This window comes from Rutilus rutilus (assembly GCF_951802725.1).
Source record: "Rutilus rutilus genome assembly, chromosome: 14".
Taxonomy (NCBI): domain Eukaryota; kingdom Metazoa; phylum Chordata; class Actinopteri; order Cypriniformes; family Leuciscidae; genus Rutilus; species Rutilus rutilus.
In genome coordinates this window covers 11,008,783-11,033,200 of record NC_140219.1, presented here as the reverse complement: position 1 = coordinate 11,033,200, position 24,418 = coordinate 11,008,783, and the positions used below count along the sequence as shown (strand labels likewise).

At 37.5% G+C, this 24,418-nt stretch overlaps 3 protein-coding genes across 3 annotated transcripts; 1 reads left to right on the top strand and 2 right to left on the bottom strand.

Moving 5' to 3' along the window:
- Nucleotides 1-436: 436 nt before the first annotated feature.
- tmem33 (transmembrane protein 33) lies at nucleotides 437-5,629 on the top strand. The gene is made up of 8 exons (XM_084429794.1): nucleotides 437-583; nucleotides 1,245-1,324; nucleotides 1,428-1,522; nucleotides 3,126-3,313; nucleotides 3,422-3,489; nucleotides 3,580-3,713; nucleotides 4,360-4,443; nucleotides 4,663-5,629. Exons 2-8 carry the CDS (start codon nucleotides 1,271-1,273, stop codon nucleotides 4,790-4,792), a joined length of 753 nt encoding a protein of 250 aa, XP_084285920.1. The 5' UTR covers nucleotides 437-583; nucleotides 1,245-1,270; the 3' UTR covers nucleotides 4,793-5,629.
- A 1,001-nt stretch (nucleotides 5,630-6,630) lies between these two features.
- On the bottom strand, nucleotides 6,631-10,419 carry ccna2 (cyclin A2). Its single transcript, XM_084429399.1, has 9 exons — nucleotides 10,137-10,419; nucleotides 9,787-10,029; nucleotides 8,475-8,715; nucleotides 8,285-8,391; nucleotides 7,946-8,169; nucleotides 7,663-7,867; nucleotides 7,475-7,588; nucleotides 7,123-7,256; nucleotides 6,631-7,025 (listed from the first exon to the last, which is right to left on the bottom strand). The coding sequence occupies exons 2-9, from the start codon at nucleotides 9,997-9,999 to the stop codon at nucleotides 6,974-6,976; spliced, it is 1,290 nt and encodes a 429-aa protein (XP_084285525.1). The 5' UTR covers nucleotides 10,000-10,029; nucleotides 10,137-10,419; the 3' UTR covers nucleotides 6,631-6,973.
- A 578-nt stretch (nucleotides 10,420-10,997) lies between these two features.
- Nucleotides 10,998-20,189, bottom strand: bbs7 (Bardet-Biedl syndrome 7). Its single transcript, XM_084431238.1, has 19 exons — nucleotides 19,657-20,189; nucleotides 18,821-18,886; nucleotides 18,402-18,464; nucleotides 17,718-17,893; nucleotides 17,419-17,605; nucleotides 17,221-17,293; nucleotides 17,011-17,127; nucleotides 16,687-16,817; nucleotides 16,463-16,547; nucleotides 15,551-15,653; nucleotides 15,231-15,423; nucleotides 14,464-14,538; nucleotides 14,292-14,357; nucleotides 14,042-14,181; nucleotides 13,783-13,947; nucleotides 11,984-12,093; nucleotides 11,758-11,861; nucleotides 11,560-11,683; nucleotides 10,998-11,359 (listed from the first exon to the last, which is right to left on the bottom strand). The coding sequence occupies exons 1-19, from the start codon at nucleotides 19,690-19,692 to the stop codon at nucleotides 11,226-11,228; spliced, it is 2,148 nt and encodes a 715-aa protein (XP_084287364.1). The 5' UTR covers nucleotides 19,693-20,189; the 3' UTR covers nucleotides 10,998-11,225.
- Between the last annotated feature and the right edge of the window lie 4,229 nt (nucleotides 20,190-24,418).

The window sequence follows — 24,418 nt, the reverse complement described above, 5'->3', positions numbered from 1 at the left end:
ATTATTATTATAGATGTATAAGTGATGACCGCAGAAATAAAGGCACATTTTATGCGTCCGCGTGAGAGGTTTTTTTTATTTATTTTATTTTTTACATTTTCCGAATAAAATGTTAATGGAGAACGTGCATTTGGACCACGATTCTAATATCTTCTGAATGGTTTTAGCGTGTTTCTAGGGTGGTTTATAGGTAGTTATTTATAGTTGTTTATGTTATTTGTGGTCACAAACAGATATTTGTATTGTCATTATTATTATGTAAATTACTTGTTATTTATATATATTATTATGGAGTATATGTGAAATATTTTAGGCAGATATTTGAAATATTTTAGGCAGATATTTGAAATAAAAAAAGGCAAACAACACAAAACTGACAGCTGGTGATTGACAACGGTGGCGCGCCAATAAAATTTAGCAAATCTTATGGTCCGAAATATCGCGAGATTTCGGCAATCTGCAGAGGTAGTGAGGTCGCCTCAGCTGACCAACCTCTTCGTTCATTATCCCAGCGCGTGCGCCCCGAGCGGTGAAATAAAGCCGATTTTCCTCACAAAAACTGATAATTACCGATATATCACAGGTATTCATATTTATCTTAATCTATGTTTTATGTATTTTTGGCAGTATTAATACCCGCACAAGTTGGCGGTATTTCAGGGCTGTCAGTGGTTGTAGTCGGGCTGTGTGAAGTGTTAGCTTGTCGGCTACATTGTTAGCTCCTCAGGGTAACGATGAGTGTTCTAGATTTTTCCAACATATTTCAACTGAAATGAATTGGCTGCTTTATAACTACCTAATGGACCACACTTTTAATTCATTTAAGTATTTATAAAACTGACAAGTGCACAGTAATATTCACATCTGTCATTTGTTTGTTGTCATGATGACTAGTCAGCAGTTAGTACATTGACAAGTGTAACGTTAGTTCTGGTTTGGGTCGATATTATGGAAGTATTTCTTATTGCTTTATGGTAGCGCCTCGGTGATAAACAAGACAAATATCCCCCCCCCCAAATATTGTTAGAGCTAATGTGCTTGTGACTTTGCCCACCCCCACACCTGACAACCACACAAAGAGTAACTGCTTAAAAACGGTTTCAGGTTTTAGAAAGATTAACTCAAGGAATTTTGTCTCTTCCTCCATTCCAAGAGTTAATAATAAACCTGGGTGCATGATTGTGTAAAGCGTATTATCTCAAATATTGCATGCAATGCAAGCTTATAATGTTATTTCTCTCAAGAAATCAAGCCTTCTAATATTTGAAAGATGGCAGACACAGAGCAAAGGAGTCCACCTCCTCCCCCTCAGGCTGGACCTGTGGTAAGTGCTACTTTTTTGAATATATTTTTTTAATATTTCTGTGCCTTTTTAATTGCTTCATTTTGAGAATGTTATGATTTATCATCATATCAATGTGTTACAGCAATTCCTCTTGAGTAATAAGCTGGAAACGGCTATGTGGCTGTCACGGCTGTTCACTGTCTACTGTTCCATCATGTTCATTCTGCCTCTGCTTGGGTGAGTCACGTTCTTTTGCAAGGCATTTTCACAAGCTTCTTAACTGTCACCCCCCTTTTTGAGCAAAGACGTGAATATGCACTATCCAAACTTAAATGGTTTAAATTCATGACCTATAAGACATGACCTAATACAGACCTAAAGTTGGTTACATTTGCTATAAAGCCAATGTACTGTACTACATTTTTTTAATACAAAATATATATTTTACAGATAATTTATCTAAAAATGCTGTAAAATCAAAGCCATATGTCTAACCAAGTTGTGTTCCATATTTAAAGTTGATATCTCAATAATTGAAGTACCTGAGATTTTTAGGCGTTATCCAGCCACTGGATGACAACCACATTCTATTGATTTTTTGTGTGATTCATTCTCCTGTCACAAATGAATACATTTTGTCACAATATCACTTCTATCACAAAACAATCACCAAATATATGACCTTGAGTCTCAGACCTTTCTGATGATATGTGTTTTGTCAAGATTAAAAAAGATTTGATTATAAAAAGTGCAGTAAATGTTTTTATATGATACATGACACTGCCCACTAAGGGGAGGAGCCTGCTAAATTTAATTTAAAGGGTTAGTTTACCCAAAAATGATATTTCAGTCATTAATTACTCACCCTCATTTCGTTCCAAACCCGTAAGACCTTCGTTCATCTTCGAAACACGAATGAAGATATTTTTCGAAGAAATCCGAGAGCTTTCTGACCCCTGCATAGACAGCAACGCAACGACCACTTTCAAGGCCCAGAAAGGTAGTAAAGACATCTTTAAATTAGTCATTGTGACTACAGTGGTTCAACCTTAAGGTTATGAAGCGAAGAGAAATGTTTCTGCGTGAAAAAAGAAAGAAAAGGAAAGTGAGTGCAGCGCTTCAAGGTTCTACAGCAGAACGCCACCTTGTTATTGGCCAGCCCCTGCATCAGCATCACACGCATATGTCGTGCTGCTCACGTGTATAGCATCGGCCAAAGTGCTGCACTGTGCGTCTACAACATAAACGGGGAAGAGAAGAAATTGTTGAATAAAGTAGTTAGTTATTTTTGTTTTGTTTTGTATTCTCGTCACTTCATAAACTTAAGGTTGAACCACTGTAGTCACATGGACTATTTTAATGATATCTTTAGTATCTTTCTGGGCCTTGAAATTGGTCATTCCGTTGCTGTCTTTGGAGGGGTCAGAAAGCTCTCGGATTTCATCAGAAATATCTTCATTTGTGTTCCGAAGACGTACGAAGGTCTTACGGGTTTGGAACGACATGAGGGCGAGTAACTAATGACAGAATTTTCATTTTGGGGTGAACTAACCCTTTAAGTACCTGGAAACACAATGTTCGATTTTAAAATGGTTTTCACAGGATAAATACGGAGGGTGCTTTGAATACTTAATTTATGATGATTAATATAATATGTGAAAGCAAAAAAAGGCAAGTTTTCCGCTAGCGGGACAGTGACAGTTAATGGATTAAAAAAATTAAACATTGTGGAATCACATTATTATGATGACTATTTAGGGTGGTAAGGACACATCCACGCTCATACATTTAAAAAGAAGACAAAGATTGGGAGAAGAATAATGGCTTTTTCTCTGTCCAGGCCCCAAGCAGCTGCTAACTTCTATCAGAGGGCATTGCTGGCAAACGCCTTGACCAGCGCTCTGCGTCTGCACCAGAGACTTCCTCACTTTCAGCTAAGCAGAGCCTTCCTGGCTCAGGCCTTACAGGAGGATAGCTGCCACTATCTCCTCTACTCCCTCATCCTAGTCAACTCCTACCCTATCACAAGTATCCTTTCTTGAAGATATGATGAAGAATATTTTAAGGGAAAATATCTGCTTTTCTTTGTGTTATGGCATCATTTTGTCTTTATGCAGCCTTGACTTGTGTTGTCAGTGAGCATATTTCCTGTGTTCCTCTTCTCACTTCTCCACGCGACCACCTATACTAAAAAAGTCCTTGATGTAAGTCTCTACCCTTCTCATTTGCGTAGCTGAGATGTATTTTTGTTGTAATTCCAGCCCTTTTTTTTTTTGTCTGTCATCTGTCCTCAGACCATGGGCCCAAACAGTCTTATGTTTGTGAGGAACTTTCTGAACAAGCTCACAGTCAATCAGCAGAACATCCTAAAGTTTATCGCGTGCAATGAGATCTTCTTGATGCCAGCCACAGTCTTCATGCTCTTCAGGTAAGGATTCTTAACCCTGTAAGGCCTGACATGAAATAATAGTCAGAAAATCTCATTTTTCTTTTAAATGAAACCATTTCTTGAACCTTTAGACAATCTTTTTTTTTTTTACTTAGATTTTTGAGTTTCACAGCTGATAAATCAGGCCTTTATGACTCAGATAGTATGATATTCTGAGAATATGAAGCTCATACTAGAGGTGGGGAAAAAAACACTCCAGTTTTATTCTAATGCCCAAACTGAGCAAAAATATGTAATCTAGTGGATTTATATGGCCAGAAACAATAAATGAGTTATTATGTTTACTTTCTAAAAACCAGTAAAGATTTCACAGCAAAAAGACGTGTACCACAACCTCAAGGTTGACATTTTTAGAATTATACTAAAAAGACTTTTACCTGCTAAAAAAAAAAAAAGAATAAACTATCAATCAGACGACAGAAGGCATGTAGTAGATTGTGTACGTTTTTAAGCAAAATTTTGAACATGTTGAAAATGTAGAGGCCTAAGAAATTTATATGTGAAATATAATACAGTGGGCTTTATAGGGTGAAAAAAAGTTGTTTTGTACCAGTAAAAAGCTTGATTAAAGCCAAACTGTGTTTCTTGTAATAAGATGTAATGCATTTTGGTTTGTGGTTCACAGTGGCCAGGGCAGTTTGCTTCAGCCCTTCATCTACTATCGGTTTCTCACTCTGCGCTATACATCAAGACGCAACCCGTACTGCCGGTAAGAATCATGTACACACTGACTAGTGTTATTTGTACACATGCACACTTTACCCAAAATAAGGGGAAATTTATATTGTTTTCATTTCTGTGGAAAATTTTATATTTAGAGCAAGCTAAACTATTTAATCAGATCATTGATGTTTAAATGTATATTTAATCATGTTTAAAAAAACATGAGCGCTCTATCAGTGTTTGATTTTTGTTTGTGTCCTGTCAGGACTCTGTTCACCGAGCTGAGGATCTTACTGGAGCATTTTGTGATGAAGCCCATTTGCCCTGCCTTCTTCAGGAGGATGTGCCTCAACAGCATTGCCTTCATTAGCCGCCTTGCTCCCACTGGCGTCTAACTGCTCTCTCTGAACATTCACACATAACTACAGCTCACAGATTTGGACAGTTTCAAGATTGACTTAACAAGCAAGATGGCCAAGTCTGATCGCTCAGAGATGGATGTCCTCCTCTGCACTGAGGCGTTTGCTGTTTGGAGAGACTCTATCAATCTGACTGCTTCCAAAAAAACAAATCAGCCAGAAGATGTATCTCTGTGCACAGTTGTCTGTTAAGGGGGTACAACTTTTTTTTCAGTTCATTAGAGCTTTTATATTGATATTGATTTTTGGGGTGTAGAGAGGATCCCTTGAGATACTGAATCTTAAATGCTAGGTTAAATAGATATAGCTCTTAATACCTTGTCTTTCTAATGAGTTCATGCGACTCTGGAAACTCAAATTTCAGCTGTCATTATAATTGTCTGATCATCAGTTGGATTCCATTTTTATATGTTCTTGCTAAGAATTTTTTTTTATTATTATTATTATTGTACTGGATTACCTTGAAAATCTTAATGTACCTTGCCCCCAAGCATTTCCCAATATTTGACCATGATCTAAATGCCATTTGAGTTCATGAAGTTTTAAATGTTACTTCAGGATGCCTTCTTCATGTGAACAGATGACTAAGGTGTAAATATCCTGTGATTCTCATCTATCACATAGAGAGCCCTATACTTAACTGTTCTTTGCCTTCAATGCTATTTATTGTCAGGGCAATTTTTTTTGCATTTTAGATTTTTGTCAATTATTTGCTTGTTCAAGGCATGTTGTCTGTATTTATTGCCACTGTTTATAACTATGGTCTGTGTAGATGAATAAAATCTATGATCTAATAATAAATTGTAACTAACATTGGTGATGGTTTAATTTCAGAGTTTAAAACTGTTAACAGTTGTTACTTTACAAGATAACGTAAGCAATGGCTTGCCTGTGTATTAGAGCTGATGTGTAACCGATCATTTAAAATACCAAGCCTAGTATAAAAGCGATTGGATCGTTCAAGGATATCTGTCAGTGACAGTTTCATGTAAAACATGTTATGGTTATGATAGTACCGGCCACTAAAATATATTTAGCTCTGTATTAGCTGTTTTGAGCTATGTTCATATTACTGTAACATGCTGTCAAAGGACTATATATTTGTGGAATTTTGCTATTTGTATTAATGAATATGTATAAATTTTTTGGGGGGTAACAAAGCAACAAAACACTTAAGGTCATGCTGTATATTAAGAGACTATAATACTTAACTTCCACCAAAAGTATATAAAAAAACAACTTTCCAAAAGTAGGTGGTATTTTAAGAATTATGAAATTATTTCCAGCAGCATTTACCTTTTTTTAAATGTATTACCAAGATAAAGTACATTATAAACTGTACTTTAACATTTTAAATTGTACCCAACAATGTCCTTTAGTCATAATGCTGCACAGCCTCTATACTAGTTTGTGTAGTACACTCAAACCGTCAGCATTTCTTTAACACTTTACAGCAAGGTCCTTTTATCAGCTTCATTGCTATAATAGCATTTCATTCTTTAAGTATTAAAGCTTAATGTTAATTTCAACATGTACAAATGTTAAAAATCAAAAGTTGTATCTCTTCATATTTAATAGACCTGAGCTAACATCAACAAAAATTTTATTTTTACCTCATTAATAAATACTGCAACATTTACTGCTCATTGTTAACATTAAGACCCAGAGCAGCAATAAAACACTTAATGTTGGTAAATTAAAGTGTTGCCTACTAAAACATTACAGCCCATGAGATCCCCTCAACATGGTCTAAAGCTTCAGGGGGACTCCACCTCAACTTGTACAAGTGTGATTAACAGAAACAAGACAGAGCATAAAGGCCAGCAGCACTTTTATTAAGATGTAAAAGGGGAAGGTCACTTTAACAGTGTAAAAAGAGGATAAAGTGCACTGCTGGAGTCTCATAAAAATAGAATACAAACACTGAAATATAAGAACAATGCTTGATTACCTAATGTACAAATATCTGGTTGTTTCAAGCATAAAAAAGGCACAATCCTTAAGGACTGCTAATAAAAATGTACATATCACTAAAAATCTCACCATTCCCCCAAAATTGAGGCTATGGCTTCAGTTATTGGAGATATGGAAATAAAGCATCAAGTCTGCACAATTGTCATGGAGGTATGGAACCAATGAACAACGTTGATGGGGTGGTTAGTTCAGCATTAGCTTCTCAGGAGGCTCAATGAGAGAGACTTCATGGTACCTGGAAGAAAAAAAAAAAATAGGTTAATCTTTTTAAGCAATCTCCCAAAACTTATGCTAACACACAGCAATTGGGCATGTAGGTTAAGTGAACGTACTTCGAGCCCTTGTATTTCTCCCTAACAGCCTGCTGTGCGTGCTGAGCAGCACTGAGGTAGGTCTGATGTAGATCCTGAATGCACGGCATAAGATCCTCCAAAGTGTAGCCGGTCATCTCAACAAGTTCGTTTGACTGAAACAGAAAATTGAGGGTGAGAAAATAAAATAAAAATATTATAGATGCAGATTGGTCTAGTTTGACACCAAAAGAGCGACTACCCCGTGGCTTACTGCTAATTGGTCATACTAGTTCTTAAAACAGTCTTAAGATGGCTGCTCATACAACTGGCTAGAGCAGTCTAGTTTAAGAATATTCATACTCCATGAACGTTCAGAATTGCGCAGCCTTACCCATGATCCACCTGCAAGCGTGTGGTTGGCCAAAGTGAAAGCCGCAGCAGCCGTTTGGGATGGGAGGTACTTCAGGGAAGGTTCACAATCTATCAAACTCAGCTCACCAAGAAACTGGTGGGGAAATAAAGGTGTTAAAACAATTTTAGGTTATAATGGGGAAACTCCACACAAGGAAATGGTCTCACCATAGATAAGCTCTCCACTTTGCTGCTCACAGGCTGGTGCAAGAAATACTGGGTGAGGAACTGATTGATTGTTGGAGCAGCAAGATCAAACGAGAGAACGGTCAACACCAGATGCTCCATTCTCAACACTTGTTTCTTTGTGTAGGTGTCGTCAGTGATGTATACAAATTCTGACACCTCTGGGGGATAGATCTCCTCAAACTTCCTACAGTCAAACAGGGAGAGGTGAGCGTGGAGAAGGGGGTTTGTGTAGAGTCTGAGGCTTTAAGGCAAAGATACTTACGAAGCCAAAAGCATAGCAGCTGTGCCCACCAGCTGTAGTTTCCCTCTCAGTACAGACATGGAAGACAGAAAGCGATCAATGTAGTTCACAGCCAGATAGAGGGTCTCGTTCTGCAGCTTGTACTCCTCTCCCACCTCCACCAACCAGTCCACTAGGATGGCACGCATGCTGTTTGTGATGTCGGGCTGTTTCTTCATGTAACCTGCTTTTGGTTTTGACTTGACCTGCATGACAGGAAGCACAAGCAAACACTGTAATGATGCATATTCTCTAAAGCATTGTGCAGAAGAGTTCAATATTCAGAGAGTAATATCCCATTCAATGCATTCACTTCCTCACCTCCATTTCCCGTAAGTGCGTGTGTATTTCTGCGGCATAATCTGAGACTTCATTGACATTTGTGGGCCTCTCCTCACCATCAATTACTGACATATCCATAGGAGAATCTTCATAAAGAAAAAAAATTAGTCATTTACAAATTTTATATAGAGAAACACAAGACGGGGAAATAGAAAAATACACATCGTACCAAAACTAGCTTCCATTGGCAGATCGATGGTGGCGAGGGGCTGCCTTAGGCGGGTTACAGTGGGATTTAGTGTGAGTGGGGAGCAATCCATGGTTGCTCTTTGTGTAGACGGTTTCTTAGCGCAAGCACCATCAGGCTCATCTACATGAATCTGAAAAGCTGGTGGCCTGGTGGAGGGCTTCTCTCCAAAGCTCCTGCCATTTTCTTCAGATTTGGATGCAATTATTTGGGGCCCAGAGACCTAAAAAAGAGAAAATTGGATTAGATGGCAGGTAAAAAGGGTGTTATACACAAGTAGACAATTATAGGCCCTGTTTGCAGTAACCTTTCATATTATGTAGAGGGGTCAATTTGACCCATTTCAGTTCGAGTCGAAATACTGGTTAACCCATGTTGTTTTTCTTAACTCTTTCAGGGTCATGTAGGGTTTTGTGAACGATCAAGAGCATGTACAATTTCTATTCTGATTATAATTGAATCATTAAAAGGCAGCTGTAGAGAGCACTTACATTTATGCATTGGGCACAAGTTTTTCTGAAGAAACTTACAGCACTGAAGACATTAATTGCTTCATGCATTTTTATTCCACTGGGAATTTGCACCCATGATCTTAGTGTTGCAAATAAACACTAACAAAAATAAATTCGAGTAGTTCAAGATGAGTAACTATTTTTACTTTGTGTGAATTGTATGGAATACTAATTAACCCCTCTCCATAAATATTACACATATTTAGAACCTAATAAATGGGTTGGACATGCACCTGTTGCTTTATTAACGGGTCAGCTCGCAAAAAGCAGAAGTGTACCTAAACTATCAATCCATGAGTGATGTTAGGCAGAATGACAGCCTCATTCACAAACATCTTTCGTGGTTCAGAGAACATGTAAAGTTATAAGGCTGTTTATTATCAGGGGTCGTAAAAAGGTCACTTTTGGTGAACGATGCCTTCAAACGACCCAGTTTACTATAGCAGTGAGTGGGTTTGTAAAATGGCGGTCAGCGCATTGGGAGGGAATAAGCTGCGGGTATTTAACACTGAATTTCAGTTTAACTAGTGGCGCCATAAATGCCGTCTGACACAAAAGGGATTAGATTTATATTCGTGACTCAAAGGGACAAAATCTGCGAGCAGTATGACTGGTTAAACTAAAGCAACTTTCAGTTAATCTAATCAATATTATGCAGCTAGCAATTCTTAAAGCATAACACTGATTATAAACTATCATGCGTAAACTAGGCTATATATATCATGAAACCAGTCTGTATTAAGAGAGCACACTTTATAGTCATGCGCCATGCATGCTCGAACCTGTTTAGCGGCGCGCAGGACGGGCTGTCTGCGCTGATTGTTCTCCAGGGCGCCCAATACAGTCCTGCTGCCTGGCTTAGGGTTAACATTTTCCCGGTTTTCAATCCGATTCTTTGCTGCGCCGCGTAGTCTTGTAAGCATGTTTTCCTGATTGTGAATATCTGCTCCTGAATCATGAACCGCGCTTCCTTGTGTTTGGCCGACAGATGACATCCTTCCAGCGGTAGATCAGCTCAAGACGCCCTGCAAAAAGGATCGATGGTTGAAAGCACTTAAAAACAGATTCTGATGTCGTTTTAACACGTTTTTAATCAAAAGCACATCGAATAAACACGGATAATCACACTAACCAGGGGAACTGGCAGAAGTGAGCTGTTGAAATCCGGACAAAAACAGAATATAAACAGTTGCCAGCGGCGTCTTACAAAACCAAGATTCAAAAATAAATCATGCAACTATCCTACAGAAACCGCGCCATGCCGGTGTGTAAACTCCCGCAACACGCCTCGGACAGCTCACAAAAGACGCTTCTATGAAATCAAACGGCGCCTTGTTGCTTTTTGCAGCTGCCTGGTTTGATATTGCGGCTGTCCCAGTTCAAGTAGCCCGCGACTATTGAAACGGGCCAATCACAATGCAGCAAAACCCAAACGTCATTTATTATACGGGAGCCCGTAAAGCTCAACTGCGATTCCGCTTTTTTTTCCGCGAGCCGTTGAGAGTTGCTTTCATTGGCTCAAAGCAATTTTTAAACTGTTTGAGGACAATGTAACTAAAGATGAATATGATGGCACGTTTATACGTAATATACAAGCTCAGGAATTACAATAAGAGTATTGGGACAATTCTTCAATTTGTGGAAATTATATATTTAAAGGTACATGCACTTAAAGTAACTTTATTATGGGCCACCATTACTCAGTACCAAATCGGCTAGTATTTGAGAATTATAATTAATTCAGAAACTTCTGTTCAAAGTTAATTGCCTGCTTGCTTGTGTAAGACTTATTCCAAAGTTTTTTCCAAATAATTTCATTACCATCAAACACAACAAAAATCTCCACATCATACATTATATCAGAATTCACTAAAAACTCAAATCTTTATATATATATATATATATATATATATATATATATATATATATATATATATAAATCAAACACATAAGACAAACAGGACTGAATAGGAAAAAACAGACATGAATTTTTCATGAATTTTCTTTTTATTTCTGTAAAAATGCATCTAGACAATGGATGAGTATTCTAAAAAATATAGTAAATAACTGTAGTCACACATAGTTTTTATAATTATTACATTGAACATTTGAATTTAAATCTGTATTGGTACAATCTGTATCCCTATAGTATACCATATTTTTATTGTAAAAACTAAATTCACAAACACATTACTTAACAATGATTGCATTTTACATTCCATTAAGCTTCACTGAAAAAATCCATCAATGAATCAAGTTCATAGTTGTTCAAAATTGCAAGCAGCTGTGAAACCTTTGTTTTGACATTCTGTCCTTTAAATTTGAACTTGTCAATGAAAAGATCAGTGATCATACCTGTAAAAAAAAACACAAAATGGTTTGTTTACTTACAGATGTGTCATTATTTCATTTGCTAAGACCCCACTGGAATATACAGGGGTTGTGTGTAAAACACTTCTTATGGAATTCTACACTTCATGTAAATAATCTAAAATACAGATTTAAAATTATATATTGTAAAATACAGTCTCCCGTGGTCATCTGAGTTCACTTACCATACAATCGTTCTAAGTGAGCAGGTTGTTTCTTATATTCTTCTAAGAGCTGGGCAGATTCATCCAGTATACTGCGATACTCTGGAATCAGAAAATCTGCATTCCCCTCATGCACCTGCAGCTCCTGCATACAACACACACACACACACTTAGTAGGCTTCCTTTTTAGCTTTTTTGTTTGTCTTTTTAAAGTTTCACCTTTAAAGCATCAATAAGCTGAACTTTTTTGGCCAAAATCAGCTGATACTCTAGCTTGGGATGAATCATTCGAAGAGTATGGCTCACAGAGTCTTCATTCACCTCTGAAACCAACATAACAACAAACACAGCAAGGACTTATCACTCATATTTGTTGCATAAATATAATTAAGATCACTGTAGTCTGACTACATCCATCAGTTAAAAGATCAGTTTGTGAACTCACCGTAGGATATATTCAGATTGATTTTTCGCTTAGTGGCCTCTTTGGACAAAACATCCTTCAGTATGGATATGGTAGAAATGTTGTCTGATTTGAAGTTTGCTTCACCTTTACTGGAATCCGTTAAAATAAGGAACCAAAAACTATTATAATGAATAATCACAACATTTCCTCCAATAATGCAATCATCTAGTAGAGTCTTTGTCCAACTGTTATTGGCAAAAATAGATATATTTGAAATCAACAATAGCTATGTTTCCTTCCACCTATTTTGCCAACATACGCATAAATAAAAATGCATATAAATAATGTATGTACTCAATTAAAGGGATAGTTCACTTTGAAATAAAATGTTGGTATGTTTTAGCTTACCTCAAGGGCATCCAAGATGTAGGTGTCTTTTTTTCCGCAGTAGTTTCAATTTTGATATTTTTAGGTCAAACCGTTCTTGTCTGTCAGTCATATAATGCAGGTCGATGGTCACTGTCTCAAAACACAAGCACAGAGTCCAAATTAAAACAATTCCCCATCGTCCAAATTAAACAATTCCCCATCGTAAGTACACATTGATGGCCTAAGACACGAAACGAGCGGTTTGTGTGAGAAAACGAACAGTATTTATATCGTTGTTACCTCTTGAACACAGCACACGTCCAAATGATCTGACGGCGCGGGCAGGTATAGATATATACATAGATGTCGCCTTGGCTACTGCAGTTCATTGGAACGAAACCGTAGCCAAGCGACATCTAGTGTATACATCTATACCTGCCCGCGGGCGGGTATAGGTGTATACACTAGATGTCGCCTTCGCTACTGCAGTTCATTGGAACGAAACCGTAGCCAAGGCGAAATCTATGTATATATCTATACCCGCCCGCGCCGTCAGATCATTTGGACGTGTGCTGTGTTCAAGAGGTAACAACGATATAAATACTGTTCGTTTTCTCACACAAACCGCTCGTTTCGTGTCTTAGGCCATCAATGTGTACTTACGATGGGGAATTGTTTAATTTGGACGATGGGGAATTGTTTTAATTTGGACTCTGTGCTTGTGTTTTGAGACAGTGACCATCGACCTGCATTATATGACTGACAGACAAGAACGGTTTGACCTAAAAATGTCAAAATTGAAACTACTGCGGAAACAAAGACACCTACATCTTGGATGCCCTTGAGGTAAGCTAAAACATATCAAAAATTAATTTCAAAGTGAACTATCCCTTTAAGGTGGATAATATATATAAATAAATAAATTCTGTGACGCACAACAAAAAACTCATATGACTGCCTCAACAGAGGATGTGATTGGATAACAGGTCTAACCAGCGGAACAATTTCACTGCACACCATCTCAAATGTTGGTTTGGTCGTTCTGAAACGCCTGAGTCAAAGTCTGTCATCAAAATGATTGGGTATAATTTCCTCCCAGAACTGTCTCACACGATTGCATTCACAAACACCAGACATTCACCTCTGAATGCAAGTTAACATGACAGTTGTGCTTTGTCTGCACACTAGTAATTTATGATGTATCAAAAAAGAACCACAGTGGCTTTTTTTATTTTTATTACAGATATTTGCGCCAGTTTCCAAGAAGCGACAATCTTGTTCTCTTGAACGCATGGGATGAAAACTGTGTTTTATGCAATATTCCAAGTTAAATTAGCAATTTTGGATGGAAACATAGCTAATGACAAAATATAATCAGCCCTTTAACATATGCAAACAAAGATAGATAGTATTTATTTATGGACACATTTCATTAAGGTGCATTTGGATTTTGAATTGGTTGGCCTCACCAATAGGTGGCTTCTAGCTGTGTTCCCAAGAAAGTGTTCTGAAAGTAGAAGGTGATGCTGTCTCCTGCCGGGGTTTTCTCTGGGACCTCAGGCAGACAGAACACAACCCAGGAATGGATCTCTGCAAAACTGAACTGTCCTGTCAGTCTCAAGGTGTTCACAGGCCTAGCGATGAAGAGGGAGAATCATGTTAATGTTCATTTGGCAGGATAAATGCATGATATGCAAAGAAGAAACAGGAGTGTGTTTCTAAGCTCACCGCTCCTGGTCGATTGAGTGTGTCCTCTGGTGGAGGGAAAGCGGTTTGATCTGGTACTTTCGGACTTGGCAGGTTTTGGGCTGAAGCCTTGGCGTCACGTAAGCCTGAAGGGTGCCATACTGACCCTCAATAGACCTCACCTTAGAGAAAAATCAGGACAAATGCTCAAACGCAGCAATTTAAACAAAATACAATACATGTTATTATAATGGGAAACAATCCAAACACAAAATTACAATGAAATAGAGACCTTCAGTTCCAGCCTAGTGGTATTTGCTTGGCACCTGTAGGTGGCGAGGAGGAAGTTCCCATTTGACTGTTGGGTTAGATGAACAAACAAAGACAGTTTGGCAAACACATGTGATGTGATCATTAAGTTAGCTTAATGATGTGGCACATAGGATGGACCACATGTGCATTACCTCTGAATCACATTCGCTGAAACTGACCACTGCTGAATTCTTATCAACATCCAGCAGGTCAATTGGAACATCACTCTGTCAGAGTACAAAAACACATGCAAGTGAATGTAAGGAAACTTTAGCCACACAACGCTGAAATTACAACATATGTAAAAAATAATGCTGAATGAATGAAGATGAGAAGTTTGATTAAAATATTTTTTTAATTAAAATAGATAGTGCTGGTTCTGAATGCTGATACAGTAATCCAGGCATGCTAAAATATACTATAAAATGATGCCATAGATTATATCTTCTAGTAAATCAAGTGCACCTTTAAGCAAATAATACCATATTTTTTCCTGAAAGAAATTAATACTTTTATTCAGCAAGGATGCATTAAATTGATCAAAAGTGACCAAAAATCATTAAAATAAATGCTGCTCTATAAGAATCCTGAAAAAATTATATATTAAGCCACACAACCGTTTTTAACAATGATAACAATAAGAAATATTTCTTAAACACCAAATCAGCATATAAGAATGATTTCTTGAAGGACCATGTGACACTGAAGACTGGAGTAATGGCTGTTGAAAATCAAAGCTTTAGAATTATAATAATATTTCACAATATTACTGCTTTATGCTTTGATCAAATAAATGCAGCCTTGGTGAACATAGGAGACTTCTTTAAAAAAATAAAATAAAATAATTCTTACCAACCCCAAGCTTTAAAACACTAGCGTACATAACTAAAAGCAGGATGAATCTGTGTATTTCTCTAACCTGTAGCAGCAGGTTGTCAATGGCGGTCTGCACCTCTAGTGTGAGGCTGTAGCTGGCATCATCCTGGCACAATGTGAACTTGTCATTGATGCTAAAGACTGGCACAGCGGACACAGCCGTGCTGGACTGAGAGCTCTGCTGGTATTTTTCTCTCCCCTGCAATACTTTCACCTGCAACTGCTCCAACTCAGCCCTAAAACATGCACAAGCAAACTAGGCATGTCAGAAAGCATTGTAAAATCTATACCACCAGTTTAGTTAGCAGATCTTTGCTCTTTTAGACTGATCATCATGGCGACAAACAGCTGGATGCGTAGTACCGGAGTGCGGACACCTTGCCCTGGGTCTCCCGGCTCATCTTGATCTCATCCCCCGGGCCTGCTACCATCTGCTGAGGCTCTGTGGTGAGACCTGACACCCATCCTGGAAACCAGCCACATGACCACATATTGCTTATGAGCTCTCAGACAGCACAGGTGAATGATAAACTGTAGAGTTTTAAAATGCCCCTCTTATGATTTTCAGATATTTCCTTTCACATAGTGAGTAATATAGCTATTTGTGAATGTAAAATGTCTGCAAAGTGCATGATAAATGGAGTTATTGTCTCCCACAAGAAAGAACCTATTCAGAAACGAGTTGTCAGTAATTCCAGTCTTATTTCCTGCAAGAACTACGTAGGTTTGTAACAAATTTGCATAATGCCAGCCCATGGTCTTCATTAGCTGCCTGTGAACAATATTAATGTCTCCTCTGACCCGTCCTCAAACACTGTAGTTGTAGCCGAGGCCTGGAAGAGTTTGGATTAAATTGATGTGGTAAAACCAATGACATCGTTACAGTTTGTATCGGTGTGTATACAAGTGTTGAGGAAGCCTCCGGAGCTAAAATACAAATATGGTAATATAGGCGCTTTGTTTCCGACACGCACTGTGTAGACCATTCACAACAGACTGAGCCATCTGACCAATCAGAGCAGAGTAGGCTCTTGGAAAGAGAAAATTGAATTCTTTACCATTTTAGATGGCTTGAGAAAAGAGGTCATATTGCATGTAAATTATAAGAAAAAGTTTTTTTGACCTTGGATGCATGTAAACCTATTGTAGAAGACTTTCAAAACAAATTTAGGAACCTTTAAAATAGCATAATAGGGTCACTTTAAGCACTGACATCATCCACACAGTATTGTTGTCATAAAAGACATGGTAAAATGTCTAACAGCCAAAGCTAACCTGTGTAAGTTGTTGTAAGAACTTCATCGTACATTTCCTTTCCGACGCAGCCACCCTGGATTGATGTGACACTCTCAGACAAAACCTTGAAAACACAGAAAGACAAATATCACAATTGTAGTGTGGCAGAATTTACTTTGAGACAACGTCTTACCTGCTTTTTCAGAAACAAAACAAGGGTTTTCCATTAATCTCATATCTCGTATGATTTATTTGACACTCACATGCTCAAATCGCAGTGCTGGTTCATTTGACCCATCCAAATTGTAGACCTCCACAGTCCCATCATCCCTTCCCACCAGGATGTCCTTTACACCATCACCAGTAATGTCAAATGAATCGATGCAAAGCACACCTTGAAAAGACCAACACAGACTAGCATGAGTACAATTATATGGCAATAAAACAGGCATTATAGCTCACCCAAAAAATAACAGCATAAAGGTTTGGTAATGCACTGCAAATAGATAAATATGTCTCAAATAATAGTGCAGGTAAAGTAAATACATCAATAAGCAATCAGTTTTCTACACTTTTTATTTCCCTACCTCCCTTTTTCTTCTCATTATCCAGTTCCCAACTAGTAATGGGTCCAGATTTGGTTATTTGCACAAGACCCAGTTTCCCATCAGCTGTTCCATAAAGAACCTCTTCACCACCTTTTCCTGTGGACCAAGATTTTATGCATGATCAAATTTGCACACTCAACCAATACACGCTTTCCCAATAAAATGAACGATCATATTTTTAGCACACACCTCCATCTCTGTTAAGAAGTTCTAGAACAGTTGGAGGTCCGGGCACTTCTACATCGTACTGAAGGTCAGATCCCTGATGGAGCACAAAGTGTAGAATGACTGTGGACCTGAGTATGTTCTATTATGTATATTATAGCCACAAGCGATTGCTAAATTATAACTGGGTAACAAAGTACAGACAAAGGGTGGCAAATATACCTGCAATACTCGAAGTATCCTGTCCTGGCAGGCCAGGATGGGCGCAATGCGGCCCACGGTCTCCACAGGTAAACACAGGACATCATTGATCTTGTCTCCTGAGAGGTAGTAGTCCTGATCCTTGCAGTCACAGTAATGGTTATAAATGTAACTGGCACACACAAACAGATCTGCCCCTGAGACATGCCTGAGGAAAAAAAAAGGCAAAACAAGAAGAGATGCATCCAAGACACTGTCAAATCTGCTAATCATTAATATAGAGATAGACACAGTCTAAAAAACAAGAAGCAAGATCTCACATGGCAGTGATGCTCTCTGTTAGGTTGGCCTCAAATGTAAGGAACTGTTTGCCCTTTTTAGTGTATCCCCTCACTTCAGAGCCAGAGCTCACAAAGATCTTTTCCTGTGGGGTGCCCAACGCCCCTCCAAGCTCAAGTCTGGAGATCTTCTGTCCAGGGAGCGATTTGAACACAGGCTGACAAGAGAGACAGACATTTATTCTTCCTTTGAAGAAGTTATTTTGTTCGTTTATATCAATATATATTTATCGGTAACACTTTACAATAAGATTCCATTCCATTAAGGTTCTATTTCAATATATTTGTAAATGGAATTTATTCCTGTGATGCAAATCTGAATTATCAGCAGCCATTACTCCAGTAGTCAGTGTCACATGAGCCTTCAGAAATCATTCTAATATGCTAAATTTGGTGCTCAAGAAACATTTATTATCAATTTTGAAAACAGTTGTGCTGCTTAGTGCTTAATATTGTTGTGGAAAGTGGAAACCATACTTTTTTTTTTTTCAGGATTCTTTTAAATAGAAAGTTCAAAAGAACACCATTTATTTGAAATAATTTTTTTTTGATAACTTTGATGCATCCTTGCTGAATTGAAGTGTTAATTTCTTTAAAAAAATCTTACTGATCCCAAACTTTCGATCGCAAGTGTACATTGAAACAGGAAACACTTCTGATACATACCACAGCCTCCCCTTTTTTCATTCCAAAACAGGTCACGACACCATCATGATCTGCAACAGCCACCTGAAATGAGAAAATGACAAACTAGAATGACAAGATACACCAACAGCTTCATTTGTAAAGCCATCAGGATGCCCATAGACAAATGAGGGGGGAAATGTCACGCACATGTTCAAATAAATAGGACATGGTGCATGCTCTTTCACAAGTGGGGTCTAATCTCCAGCTTACCTTGTTCTATACTTTCAGTCAGGTTTAAGATGGAAGTTTCTATTACAAGAATATTCCATGTTCAAGTCGATTACTGACAATGTAATTTAATGTAGGTAAAGTGAAGTATGATTGGATGAACAGATGATGGAGATGAGTTTGATTTACACTAAACCTGGAAAATTATTTCAAAAGGGATGTAGATATACCTTCTGAGTTGCTTTTCGCCCCACAGAAGGGAGGAGTTTCATGGTTTTTTGAGATGTCACTCCAACCTGAGAAAACAAAGACGGCATAACCATTAATACATTTCCATTCTGATAAATTAACAATTGCACCCATTTATCAACTTTATAAATGCCAATAATCCACTCAGCCACATGACTCACAAGTGTGCTTTCTATGTAAACCAATTAAAGACCAAATGCATATTTGGCATCACTGTAAATCACAGCAGATGTACAGTAGTGGCCAAAAGTGGCCAAGGAAAAATCATCTAGAAAAAAACATTAAAAAAAAACTTTATTCAAATATTACTAAAAATTTGTAAAAAGATTTTGTAAGCACATTTCGTAGTTCTGCTTGGGGTCAATTGTTTTATTTGTGATGATAACGTAATGAAACGTGCAGACATAATGTTTGGCCAGGCTGAAAAACATGCAAAAACAAGAAAGACCAACGAAATATTAATAACTGATTATATTATAGTCAGTGTATTGCTTTTTCCTCCTGTAAGCTTTTTGTTTTTTCTATGCATTTTTTTGCTTAGTAAAATAAACCTGTAGCTGCAGTTTGGCCTATTTGTGCCAAATAATTTGGTCAGATAAATACCTTAACCAAGTTTAGTGTTTTGTTCTTCCCTCATATTTAATATATATATATATATATATATATATATATATATATATATATATAATATTTTCCTCATGTTTTCATGGTCTAAACGAACTTGTAGGATCATTAAAAAAAATATACCCTCCGTACATCACTTTTGACCACTAACGTTACTGTACAAAAAGTGCATATAGGAATTTTGAGTTCTTACCTGGAGATAATCAACGTGGTTTAAGTTTAATTCCATTTCGTTTGATAGAATAATCACTCCACAGATCCTATTGAATTATGGCAGCTTAACTGTTTTTTTATGCTTAGCGTTGATAATTTAAGATGTTCTAGTGCAGTTCCTTGTAATTCATTCCCTAAGATGCTACTTTGAAACAGAAATATATATATATTTCGAGCTTTTCCGACAGACATATAACACAGTGGTCCCGCTAGTAGTCACAACCGACTGGATTATCCTGCGGATTAGTTAGTTAGTTAGTGGCTGATTCTGCTTCAGATGAACTGGCTAACGTTAGCTGTGCCAGTTTGTCCGCTTTACAAGATGATTCATGTCGCGTCAATATATAGCAACCCCCATTCCGCCTATTCGTAGACATGTATCCAAACAATATGCTTTGATCCGCATATAAAAAGAATAATCCGACTAAGTACAACAGCAAAAGTGTTTTTGTTTGCAGCTAACACGTTTCTTCTGTAGCGCCGCCATGTTTGTCAGCCACCCAAACTATCTCTGGTCACTATGGTAACAGCAACGAGATTTGTTCAAAACACTGGGAATATTTTTTTATTTAATTCAAGCGAAGAGTAAATACCTCTATACTCTTTGATTCAAGTCAGAAGCATCTGAACACAATTTTATCTGAACATAATTTTTTCCTGATACCCTAAAACCCTGATAATACAGTCTTGAAATGTGGATAAAGGAAACTGGTTTCACGAAAATCTTATTACAGTAAGAAAGAAGTTAGGATTCAGGAAAGTATTCATAAGCGGAAAAATAGAACTAAAAGTTATATCCTCCTAGAAAAAAAGACCCAGAAAAATTGTTTTTGAATTTTGACAAAAAAAATGTCCATGTCATTACATTGTTTAGACTGAGCATAAGAAAATGATTATTTTTGTAAAGATTTTTTATTCATAATTATGTTATGCTACGTGGAAACCAGGACGCAGTTGTTTAAAAAACAAAAATACAATAAATGACATGTAAAGGCAATTTATTTTTTCATTTACCAATACATTTTTAGGTTTACTTTGTTTAAAGATGATTCTCAACTGCATGTGTTATGAAAGATATAACGGAATGAACTGATATCAATATGTGGGTAAAATGGCCATAAATGAATCCCATTAATTCAGATTTAATGGTAGTGCCATTAAATACAATGTTTCTTTCTACACTCTATCCAATTTGCATATTAATGTGTTCTTGGGGCAACATGTAATGAAAAAAAGAAGTGTTATAAAGGGAGTAGGCTAATAAATGACAACATTTTCATAATAATAGGCTATCTAATATTTCATTAGAGTATTGATATATAATTTAGTTCCCTATTCACTTGCCATCTCTCCCAAAATGCCTGATACACATGATGGTGTCCTCTAAAGTGGACATCTATCAAATCAATGGCCTGTTTTGTAACAGAAAGTCATATTTTGATTAGAAACCACATAACCCTGAGATGTTGATGTATGACAAACAATTAGAAAATTAGTCTTGTTATTGTTATTCTAAAATAGTTTGTTATTGAAGCTTATGCATGCTTTGTGGATACAGCCCAATAAAACTAGGTTGACAAACCAGTCTGACTGTGGGTTGGGAGACCAGCGAAGACCAGCAAACCATTTTAGGATGGTTTAATCATCAGACACACACACACACACACACACACACACACACACACACACACACACACACACACACACACACACACACACACACACACACACACACACACACACACACACACACACACACACACACACACACACACACACACACACACACACACACACACAGTGGATGAAGGGAGTGGATGTGACTCAACAACAGCAGGAGGGGGTGCAGCTGCAGAGAAGACTTCAAGCATCATTCTCATTTTGCACAACACCAAAGAGACAAAGCACGCTTCCTTGCGGATTATAAATTAAGATTTGACAGCGGGACATCAAGAACCTGTCATGGATAAATCTGGCAAACCAAGTTACATATCACCTGGCTTCATCAGAGGATTCCCTGAAGTGCTGCAGTAGTTTTATGCAATTTTATTGCAACTGATGCCTTCCCCAAGGAGGTTCCTGGAGGCGTCCACATCCTTGCCTCTTATAGCGGGATGGGGCTGGAACTTAAGTGTGTATGTAGGGCTCTTCACAGTCCTGCTGGTTCTGATGGGACTTCTTCTGTGGATGCTGATGAAACAGCTCGGGAACTCTGTAGGCAAGAGCCTTCAGCCACATCTGGGTTCCTGCAGACGTCAAATGTTCTGAGGGAGAAACGTCGGATAAAGATTCAGCTCTGATTTCTGAAACAGCTGGACAATTAAAGATGTGACTGAAAATACAGTGCATGGGAGTAATGAAAGAATGCAAAACAGTATTGAGGACTTTTAAAGCTTTGCAAAGGAAATGTGAGATGTATTTACTGACTTTCATCTATTGCATATGATGCTTTATATGTTCCAGCACACACGCGAATTTTCATTTCCAAAATGTCAAATTGTTATTCTGACATCAGTTCTTTGTAATACAGATACACAAAAATTAATTTACTATGCAGTAAAGAACTCAGTCAATATTTCTGCTAATATTTTCAGGGTAAGAATAGATTTATTCCCCCTACTTGTTGTCCTTGGCATGAAGAGGGTAATTCATGAACGAAAGAGTGAAATCAATTATGTTGCATATTGAGCAAATGTCTTGAATGAAAAATGACTTTCCATGACGCAACCCTAAATTCCTTTAGGAATTGGTCATTACAAATAGGGACCTGACGCACTCAATACTGTTCAAACATAATGTTTGTGTTACAAAATATTCTGAAGAAAGCGGCACATTTTGACATCCTTTTCCTCTGTGTCCTTGTATATCTTTCAGTGTTCCTTTATTGTTGTTTCTTTGGCAGATTGAGTGAGGTGGATAAAGTTATTAAACATAATGATGGAGACGGAGAAAATAATATGTCTCTCAAAATGTTAAATGTTGTTAAAACAAAATAAAAGCTAAGTTTAACTAACTGACAATGTTCACACCTTGATCTGCACACGGATGAAAGATTTAAGCACTGTCATGGATCAATTGTAAGACACCACTCAGAGTGATATTGCAATGTTCTTATCAGTGGTCTAATAAAGCATTTTCATCCATGAAGTCAACTCTGTTGCTTTTATTCCACCGTTCACAGGGCAAGACGTGTGTTTATGTGTGTGAGGCAAGTGAGAAAATTACATTCACACCACACTGCATACACTTAAGCAGTTTAAACAAACACAAACAGCAGGGTTCTTCTATTTGATGAGTGATATTTACATACGGTATGAGTGAACTTAAGTGCACTTCTGCCACTGATGCATTAGTAATTGTCAAATAATTATAAATATGAATGTTCCTGGCTTGCTTGGCAAGTCTACCACCACAATCCATTTTTCAGCAATGAGCATGATTTATTACATTACCTCAACAAGGCAAAATACTTTGCTGTGTTGAAGTGATGTACTATAAATAAAATAAGCATCTCATTAAAAGTAACTGGCAAAAGCATAATTCTTTAAGGAAGGCACTGGCAATAATTCTACTATATTGCCCATCATTCACTGTTCGGAGAGGGCTGCTCAGTGCTCTGGTTAATACATCTGTCACAGCCTGAAAATGCAATGAATAATATTCAAACTATTGATTAAAGGTGCTCTAAGCGTTGTTGGGTGACGTCACATCTTGTTGATGTTCAAAGTATTGTCAAACAAAACGGAGGCTAGCTCGACCCCCCCTCCTCGTGCACTAACCCCCCCACCCCCACCCCAAATCATTCTTGTCGGTTATTGGCTGGAACACTGTTTGTTATGTTTTGTGGTCCAGGCTGGCCCAGTTTGTTTTTCTTGCCGTTTGTGGAGCCTGGGCTGTCTACAGTGACCGTGCTTTTTCACAGTGTGTTCAGGGGACAGGCAGCTAGCAGATAGTGAGGAGATGTTTGCTGTATGTGACAAAAAATGTTTCAGCCTAAAAAACGTGTGACATCGCTTAGAGCACCTTTAAGTTCAAATCCAAGAAAAGACATGATGAAAAGACAAACATCATTTGAACTTCATCTAAAGAAAACAATGGTGATATCTTTAGTCCACACACAAACAACAATTTCAGCTTATAATTTTGTCAAAGTATACGCAAAAAACTGAAAATAATATTTATATTAGCTATTACATATTATTGCATAACTATTTTGATAATTATTTTATTACATAACCATTTTGAGAGCTCTTATCCGAGACAAAGGAAAAAATGGTTAAAGTGTAATATCCACTGCAGAATGATATTAAATGTAATACACAATACACAATAATACACAAGATGTGATGGAAATTACATTGTTGTGAAAATGGCCATGACTCTCAGAAAAAAGAATGGAAAAAAAAATACATAGGCCTAATTATTCGGTGATGCATAAAGACCTACATGCTGTTGAAATTCAATAATGAGAGAGTGAAAACTGTAGTATTTAAGCGTGTATTTTCTGAAAACCAAGGCTAAGAAGTGCAAGGAGTGCGGATGTGGACGTTTGGAGTTGAGCTGTAAAACAGTTTAAACAGTTTAAAAGCCTATACTTATTTTGACAAGAATATTTCATAGCGTCTTATCAACTAAATGCTAAAAAATATAAAATTAGACACGTATAAAGAATATGAAACCCACAGCGTCTGACACTGTTCTCCACGTCAGTCAATAAGATTGACAGCTGGGTTTGTGGGCGT

What these genes read in the sequence shown, in the direction of transcription:
- tmem33 (XM_084429794.1), top strand. Translation starts at nt 1,271, where the DNA reads ATGGCAGACACAGAGCAAAGGAGTCCACCTCCTCCCCCTCAGGCTGGA. An exon ending in TTCATTCTGCCTCTGCTTGG is followed by an intron (nt 1,523 to 3,125) that starts GTGAGTCACGTT and finishes TTCTCTGTCCAG; the next exon opens with GCCCCAAGCAGCTGCTAACT. An exon ending in AGACGCAACCCGTACTGCCG is followed by an intron (nt 4,444 to 4,662) that starts GTAAGAATCATG and finishes GTGTCCTGTCAG; the next exon opens with GACTCTGTTCACCGAGCTGA.
- ccna2 (XM_084429399.1), bottom strand. Translation starts at nt 9,999, where the DNA reads ATGTCATCTGTCGGCCAAACACAAGGAAGCGCGGTTCATGATTCAGGA. An exon ending in GCTGCTATGCTTTTGGCTTC is followed by an intron (nt 7,868 to 7,945) that starts GTAAGTATCTTT and finishes GTTTGACTGTAG; the next exon opens with GAAGTTTGAGGAGATCTATC. An exon ending in CGCTTGCAGGTGGATCATGG is followed by an intron (nt 7,257 to 7,474) that starts GTAAGGCTGCGC and finishes TTTCTGTTTCAG; the next exon opens with TCAAACGAACTTGTTGAGAT.
- bbs7 (XM_084431238.1), bottom strand. Translation starts at nt 19,692, where the DNA reads ATGGAATTAAACTTAAACCACGTTGATTATCTCCAG. An exon ending in TTGACAACCTGCTGCTACAG is followed by an intron (nt 14,539 to 15,230) that starts GTTAGAGAAATA and finishes GTACTCTGACAG; the next exon opens with AGTGATGTTCCAATTGACCT. An exon ending in CAGCTAGAAGCCACCTATTG is followed by an intron (nt 12,094 to 13,782) that starts GTGAGGCCAACC and finishes AACGGATTCCAG; the next exon opens with TAAAGGTGAAGCAAACTTCA.